General features: G+C 31.1%; 1 protein-coding gene across 1 annotated transcript; it reads right to left on the bottom strand.

Annotated features, from left to right (window-relative positions):
* Positions 1–389: 389 nt before the first annotated feature.
* LOC119689015 (somatostatin receptor type 2-like) lies at positions 390–2,235 on the bottom strand. The gene has a single exon (XM_038103778.1). The coding sequence runs from the start codon at positions 2,058–2,060 to the stop codon at positions 471–473; it is 1,590 nt and encodes a 529-aa protein (XP_037959706.1). The 5' UTR covers positions 2,061–2,235; the 3' UTR covers positions 390–470.
* Positions 2,236–9,177: the final 6,942 nt, after the last annotated feature.

Here is a 9,177-nt window from a genome sequence, read left to right as displayed (position 1 = left end):
TTAATAATACTTAGGCCCTAATATATTATTGATTATGTGTGAAAACATCGAATAGATCAAGTAGTGCCGAATGAAAATAGAATCAATGTTTTTTTTTTTTCAATTTACCTAATAAATACCAGTATTGACCGAATATTAATTATTTACATATAAAATCGGTTTTAAATCCAATTTCATTTTATAGCTAAATACAAAATATCATCTTATGTAGGGTTATCATCTTGTAGGGTTTCAAGGACTTTGAAGCAGATTTAAAGATTTAATTTATTATCAATTCTGTAACTATTAAAATAAACATAAAAATATTTTTACGGTTTTATATATAGAACACACTTAAAATTAATTATTTTATTTATTTTTAAATAAATCCTAATACAATTACGGTTTTATGTTTAGAACACACTTAAAATTAATTATTTTATTAAAAAATATTTTTTTCCTAGGACTAATTTTTAAAAGCTCAAAGGTTTTTATAACTGAGTTTTCAACATATTATCGCTTTTATTATCTTCATCTGAAGCCATTGTACAAATTGTACGTTTCTCTTCTAAACGTAATATCACATCTTCACCTAAAGCAATTGACACTCTACCATTTTGTTGACGCGAGCTAACCTGATGACCCTTTTCAGCTGTTGTAGTCGATGAAGTCGTGGTGGATGAGTTATTGTTACCTACTGTCAATGTGTTATTACATTTCGTCACTTTTGGTTTGGAATTCATTATACGCCTCGAACCACGTCTGCGACTGTTTTGTTTTGTGAATACACTCGGTTCTACCTGTAGTTGCGCATTGATATCCTGTTGAGCCATACAAGTGAAGGCCTTTGAAAAGCTCTTGCGAAAATTATCACTCAAAAATGCATAAAGTATTGGATTCATCGCAGAATTCGAATAAGCCAAACATCCCAAAAGCAAGAATATTAAAATTTCCAAACGTGATAGGTCGCGTTGGCCAGGATTGGAATTAATTAAGGCTACCTGTGATATCCAGTGTGGTAGCCAACATAAAATATACACAGTTATTACGGTGAGTACTAAACGTGTCACCTTGCGATGTGAACGTTTCTTTTCCTTTGATTTATGCTTCTGACCTACCGAATGCAATTTGCGTATGACCAAGTAATAAAATATCAATATGAAGCAGAGTGGTGTCATGAATCCTAAAAAGAAGGTATACAATATAAAGGTAGTACCCGAATGTTTTTTGTATGTCTCTGGCCAATCAATATTGCAGGAGAAATTCACGCCATCTTCCTGTGTTACTGCACTGGCATAAAGTATCACTGGTAACATGAGTACTGCTGATGTAAGCCAAGCTATGGCAGATACTTTCTTAGCTATATGCAATGTACGATAACGTGGTGATGTGATCGGATGGCAAACAGCTAAATAACGATCTGCTGACATAATCAGCAAAAATATGGAAGATGTAAATTGCGTTATAGACGTGCTTACCAAATAAGCCTTGCATATGTATTCACCAAATTTCCAACTGCAAATACGCATTGTATAAATCAAAAATGGTATCCCAATGAGAAAGCATTCATCGGCAATAGCCAAATTGAGTATGTAAAAGTTGGTTACGGTTTGCATTTTGGAAAAGCGTAGCACCACATAAATAACCAGTGTATTACCGAACAGACCCACAATGCATACAACAGAATATAGAATTAATGTGAATATATCTGCAAATGAATTACGATATGCCAGACAGTGTTGATGAAAGGTCATATCCGTTTCCGTTTGACTTTGATTTGCATTGCCTTCGCTCGTATTTAAGTTCGGTGGTGGCTGTATGTTTTCACTGAAATTCGAATTGCCTTCCATGTCGCCCAACTCCATGCCGTGTGGCTGAGACCATATTTGCATTCTGGTAATGACTGTTTTTGTATTGTTTTCTGTTGTTGTGCTGGTTATTGTTTCCGTTATTGTTGTTGGCATAAACGGCGGTTTTAATGTTTGCGCAACAATTGCGTTTGACAGTTGCAATAAGGCAAATGCCACACTGATAAGTATCGTTGCAGTTGCGTTTGGTTGCCTTTTTTTTATTCCGAACATTTTTTCTGCGGTTTTGAATGATTTTCAGGACTTAAGTTGCTGATATTGTGATTATTGCAGTTGCAATTATTGCTGTTGTTGGTGCGTTATAGCTCGATTATGTTCGTTTTTGTTACGGATGTTGTTAACGAATAAAAAGTTTTAATTATATTTGTTTTTGTGGTAACTATGGGCACTCATTGTCCAAATCTGCAAAAAAAAATTTAGAAATTTTATTTCGAACTATTTATATCAAATTAAAAATATGTAGTTAAATTATTTATTTTATTTCATTATATTGCAATTAATTTAAATTGAATTATAAATTAAAATATTTAATAATAAATATAAATATATTAAGGGTACTCATCTAAGCATATAAATTACTCAAATCTGTATTTTATATACACGATTTATCAATAAGCTGTATAATGGCACTAAAATAAAATAAAGGATAAAATGCCGAAATTGAGCGAAACATTCAAATTAAACAGTATTTACAAAGATATTTTTGTATCTGACTTGCTTGCGTTGGAATGTGACTTTACATTAGATAAAGACAATAGATAAAGTTATGCGATAAATTTATTTGGTAAAATTTTTGTGAAAATTTATCAAATTTGTGTAAAAAATTTTTTATACAACATTTAACATATAGAGTAGATAAATTTATACGTTTATAAGGTATTTATCAGTTTATGAGGACCCTTATTATATTAATATAATATTATATATTTTATGGACTTCATTAGTACAAACTGTAATATAAATTAATTATTAAACAATATAGTTTTCCATTTAATAACAATAAGTGGAAACATAAACAAGTTTAGATGATTTAAAAAAAACATTTTAAAATACAACTATATTCAGCACTAACAAAGAAGATATGAAATTTCAGCTTACTTAATAAACTTAGTTACTAAACGCTAAGAAAACGTTGATTTTAAACACTTTTAATATTTCAAAAATTATCCATTTCAGTATACCTATATACCACTCTATCCTTTGAGAAGTATAACTATTATCTATTAGCAAAAAAAAAAAGAAATGGAGGCTGAAGTATAAAGAGCTTCGTTGGAACTCCAATTAATAGATTCACATTGGCTAATAATTGCAACTTCTAGTAAAATGCTACTGTATTTAAATAAATATCTCAAAGTATAAAACGAAGCTTCAAGCGTATTTATTTGGGAGAGAGCGGATGGTCAACAAAATTCTTCAATATTATAGAAAGGATCCTCTGACCACCAATGACAGACAGGCAACACTTTACATTTTATTCAAACCGTAATCATTTAGTTAGCTACACAGCCGCCAATGTAACAATCCTGAATTTCTTGGTATCAGGTACTTGGCGGATTAAGATCAGTATCAAAAAATTCTGTTATGTTGTTTTGCTTAGGAATAATCTTTTCTAAGTATGGAATAAAATAGCACAGGTTTACATTTGTTTGCGTGGGATCTGCTAAACGAGACCAATTCAAAGTCATAGTTAATGTTACAAATATTCATATCGAAAATTTAAAATAAATTATTCTACTTAAGATGAATTGGAGCGGAATATCTTTAATTCTACCAAAAACTATTTGATGGAAATTTAGGGGAAAAAATATTTAAAGACATTACTTCATCGCTAAGTGAACATTAGGACGAAAAACGTGTTTCTGTTTTAAGCACGTATGTGCATGAATGAAGGACAGACTTAGCATGATTAAGGTTCAGTGTATTGTGGTGCTGCAAATGACTATAGTTTCAATGCAATCCATCTTATGTTGGTTATTTCTAGATCGCATGAAAAGAAATGCATTACTGCAAATATCCTTGAAAAGGTGTAACAAATATTGAGAATTTATGAAGTCACGGTGTAAACATTTTCAACATATTCACAGCAATGGAGAAAGGAGAGCAAAACTCGGTTAATAAGAATTATGGCAAAGACTTGCAAAAGTGAAAGTGCGTACTACAGAAATTATCAACAAGATTTAAAATTATACTTAAGATGTAGCAGTTTTTATATTCGTAAAAAGTGCTATCATTAGCATTAAGAATAAGATAGTTTGTAGTTATTGTTTAAAACAGGGACTTTTTTATTCAGTATATTTATAAAAACTAACCAACAAATAAATGTCAATAGCATTCTAAGTCAGTTCTGCGGAGAAAATGGATTTAAGAATATTAATAGTATTGGTATAGAGTATTGAAAATAATTAATGTTACTAACACAAAAATGTACCCTCATCTGGGTTCCTGGACATAGAAATATCGATAGGAACTAGAAAGCTAACAGTTTAGCCCGCTCTGGTGCCTCCCTGTGTCCTTGGCGGTAGTGGTTTATATTACTCTATCATTAAGAGAAGTACCTTCTTTTAATTTCTGCAACTTATCAATAACAGATGGAAAGCACTTTAATCATGTGCAGCTTCCAGGCTAACATGGCCCAACTACAATAAAAATATATCCTTGGAACTCATCAAAAGAGACCGCGTAAACACTGCAAGGCTTACTGCAGTTCTTTCTGGTCATTGGTGTGTGCAGAGAAACTGCACATTCCTCATAATCCACACTGTAGCAGTTGTGGAAACACGCAGGATATAAAAAAATATAATACATTTTCTCTGTGAATGCCCGGTTTCGGCGTCCAGAAGATGTAGGTTCTTAGGAATATACTTCTTTGATACTTTATCAGACTGTTCATCGGTGAAGACAAAAGACCTATTAAATTATCTAAATTCAGTTAGATGGATTTTGTCTCTACTCTTCTATACTACGTTTCTTGTGAGGAATGTGGTAGTAAAACGGTGAAAAATCGTTGGGGTATATAAAAGTTATCTAATATAATGGTCTGCCATTGCAACCAACCAACACAAAAACGTTCAAAAAATAAATGAGTAAAAAAAATTTTTGAATATTTGAATTTTAGAAAAAGAAAGAAATTTGTAAATTTAACAGAGCTGTATATTTGATTATACAGCTTTGTGTAATATTGAAGGAAACATTACATCATTTGAAATATGTATATATCAAGTCGAAAAAGTAAATGGAGCAATCAATGTCTATTGGTTGTTGCATAAGGATTTCTTAAATTTATTTAAGAATGGAATTTCAGGGCTCTATCCTTTATGTATTTTTTGATGGGACCATGGTACATTGTACCATGGTCCATGGTACTTTGAAAAGTCTTCTCAGAGCCTGGCTTTGTGCAATTTCTAACTGGCGGATAGAAGTGTTTGAAGCTTTGCTAAACACTACACAACCATATATTATAATTTCTTTAATTTTTCATTTAAATTTAATCTATATTAGTTATCAGAGTTCGCATAATTTATCACTTACTGCATTGAAATTTTCTGTAATATTTTATGTTTTCTAATCGAAATCATATTTAAATGCACTCCAACGTGTTTCTCCGTGAATTTGTGTAAATATAAATTATTCCCAATGGTAAATCGTTCAAACCGTACGAAATCAAAAATTACACTTTAATCACCAGAGCAATAAATTTGCAGCGTTTGAGGGTGAACTTTAACAGTACTGTTGCATAGGCAGCACTGTTACTGTAGATTACAGGGGTGGGCGCACTTTAACATAAAGCAGATAAGCTTAAACGTTATTTGCATGAAAAATTAAGTTTGTTTAAATTTATTTGTGTAACTGGTCGCCTACAAATATTAAACGCCTAAAGTGACCATAAACATGCGTTCGGGGAGCAATTCATTTGCATTACACGCTATACTCGTACGTTACATACATAACATACTTCAATGTAAACATAAAATTTTGTTTACGTGAGTACAACACTCCGGTTATAAAATAAGTGAAGCAGCCAAAAGTACAAATATGAACAAATATTTTCTCGTCTAGACAAAATATTCGAGTAAAACACATTCGAGTGCACACAATTAAATTTTGAACGCTATTCTTAATAAAAACATTAAATTGCATGTTGGAATAAGAGCAACACCAATAACAACAGCAACAACAGCAACAGCAGCAACAACTGCAACAGATAGATTGAAGCGTTTAAGAAGTAGTTGGAGAGTGCCAACAACACAAAAGCAACATTAAGCATAATTTGAGATAACAAAATTGCAAATACAATTTGCGAACAACATTGAAATTGTTCAAATATTGAAGTTGTCGCTGCACATTTGCATGCAATATTATCATCATCATCATCACACGATGACACTTTAGCAATTTGATTGTCTGTATTACTCCAAGCATTACTCGCTCGTTCATATCGCACGAATGTGTAGATGTAGACTCATATGAAGCCGTCATTTGTAATCACTGTGGTGTCTCTCCACAATTCTTGGCGATGTTGTCGCTGCTGTGACTAAAACACCAATTTGGGTTTAGCTGAAGAGTGCCATGTCATGCCTCACTAAATAGCGATTTAATCGTTGTGGTTTTGGAGTCGTAAATGCAGCCTTACGCGCCACAACAAAAAAAGAGGTTAAGTGCTTTAAGCCAAGGATATAGTGAAAAATAGTGGCACATGTGAGTTGCAGATTATTTTGTCGTTCCAATTGCCGCAATTTTAGGCTTTGTCAAATTGAATGGATTGTTTTTTGGGTTGAACTGTATTTGACATTTTCCGAAAAATATTTGTCATTTTTGTATTTCTTTTTATTTTTTAGTCCTGAAATTCTATTTTAATGGAAAGTTTAAAGTTGTTTATTTTTTTTGTTATTTCAATTTATCAGAATTTAGTAATTTTATGAACATTTTTGAATATTGTTGAAAATTTCTGTAACTGACAACTGAAGATACATTTAATATTTTTAAGTATTTGAATAAAGCGTAGGTACCGAAATATAAAAAAAATTTTTTAAACTTATTTTAATAATTTCTTTTGATAAAAGTTTTCATAGTAAATAAATTATAAAATTTTAAAAGAAAAAAATATATACCTTTGGTTTGCAAAGTAAATGGAGTTTATAATTTCAAAAACGCTTATAATAAATACTGCCTTGATGTAGATGGTTTTTTTTACAATGGAGTTAGAGAGAGTTTCTTTTTCTGTGTATATAGATAACTTACTATAAAAACTTACTATTTGTAAGTTTTGAAAATAATATCAAAATAATCAAAATAAAGTGTACAGTACATTTCCAACATTTGTTTGGTTTAAACCAATAGTCTTAATAGTGTTTTCGATAAATATTTTACTTTTTTATAAAACTTTATGAAATTCTCTTTAAAATAAAAAAAATTTAATTTGTTTTACAACAAAAAAAGCAATGTAACAAACACTGTAAATACTCCACATTTATGCCGTCAAAATAAAGTGTACAGTAATAAATTTAATAAATAAAAATATAAAAAATCCACACTTTAATATATTGTTTGATTTCCGTTTGCATAAAGAACTACTTCTAGCCTCTTCGGTATCAATTCAGCTAATTTTGCTGTCATTACCGATGAAATTTTCTGCCATTCATCTAACTGATACCGATTTCTGAGAGTCTATGCCAATAACGCCTTTTTTACGAATTTTCCTGTCCAGTTGTTTCCATAAATGTTCAATGGGATTGAGGTCTGGTGATTGTAGGGAATGGTACAGTTATTTCGATGTATGGCGCAGCAGCCATTCCTTAACAATTCAAGCGTTTGGGGTCATTATCTAGTTGCTGGAAAATCCAGCAGCGATCTAGTTTCAATTTGTCAACATTGGATTTTAAATTTCCTTTTAAAATATGAAGGTAATCCATTTTGTTTATACTATAGACACCAATTTACCTACTCCACTTGCCACCATACCTACACCCCCACACCATCACTGAATTCCCACAGTGCTTTACTGTAGAAACTATAATTTTTTCTTGTATATGTATAGGTATATATATATATACTCGTAAAAAATACAAGCAACTTTGATATGGCCCCGATTGATTTTTAAGTATACACGAAACTAAAATTATAATTTTCTTTTAGAAAAAAATATGTAAATAGTGAACATGCATATAAATTTTGTGTAAAAAGTAGGCGAAATTTATATTTTAAATTATAAACCACTTAACAATAGTTATGTGGTCTTACTGATGGCAATTATATGTCAGTAAGTTCACAATAAGACTTTCATTTCTGGATCTCCGTCAGATCTTGCAAATATCGTCAATATAGCGTTGATCCTTCCCACCTTGTATGTGATTACTGTTACTGCTGTTGTTTTTATATTAAATTGTCTTAAAACCTATAGAACGAATGAAACTTATAAAGAAATTTTTATAAGTGGCGTTAAAAAACTATATCCATTAAAGTAAGTAGTTAACTTATAGAAGTATGGAAAATCGTTTAACATACAGTAAGACCCCGCTTAACGCTGTTTCGGTTTAGCGCCCTTTTATTTGATGTTTGAAAAAACGGACTGAGAAGAGAAGCAATCAATAAGAGAATTTATTTTGGAAAAACTGCAACATCATGAATGCTGTAGAAAACATAAACCTCTCTTGGAATGAGATAACAGAAACATCTTTGAAAGGAGTTTTAAAGAGCATTTGGCTAGATTTAAGTAAGAGCGAAGACATTGGACGCTCTGTCGATATGGACAAAATAGTGGAAGAAATAGAGGAATTAGTGAAAAAAACGGGTTGAGATGAAGTAAATGTGAAAGACGTCGAAAAAAATAGTTCAAAAAAAAGCAACTAGTCTTTCTACTAATGAGCTCAAATAATTAACAGAGCAAGACGAAAAGCAAAAAGAACTTTCAATGTTGTTTGTAAAAAGGAGTTTGACCACTACAACTGAAATTATGGACCAATTTGTTGAAAATGATTCAAATTTTGACAGGAAATCAAAAGCAAGACGGGGTGTCTTAGATTTATCCACTTATTAACAACTTCTAACAGAACGCAAAAGCAAAACGAAAACTACATCAGATGCCTTCTTGACAGAAAGGCAGAAAATTCGAAACACAGAACTGACTGAATGATCTGACTGACTTAGAATTTAATTTGTTTTTATATATATTCGTACATTGTTTTTGTTTTTGTAAGAAATAAATATTTGGTTCTATTATTAAAAATAAACATAATTATTAAATTTAATTTCTAACCAATTTTCTATTAATCTTCTCCTAACCCCATTATTTATATGTTAAGATAGCCTCGTTCAGCGCTGTTTCTCATTACGC

This window comes from Teleopsis dalmanni, chromosome 1 (genome assembly GCF_002237135.1).
Source record: "Teleopsis dalmanni isolate 2A chromosome 1, ASM223713v2, whole genome shotgun sequence".
In the NCBI taxonomy this organism is placed as follows: Eukaryota; Metazoa; Arthropoda; class Insecta; order Diptera; family Diopsidae; genus Teleopsis; species Teleopsis dalmanni.
The sequence above is the reverse complement of the archived record's forward strand: the minus strand, read 5'-3'. Positions and strand labels throughout refer to the sequence as shown.

Coding starts and splice junctions, on each gene's coding strand:
- LOC119689015 (XM_038103778.1), bottom strand. CDS start 2,060: ATGTTCGGAATAAAAAAAAGGCAACCAAACGCAACTGCAACGATACTT.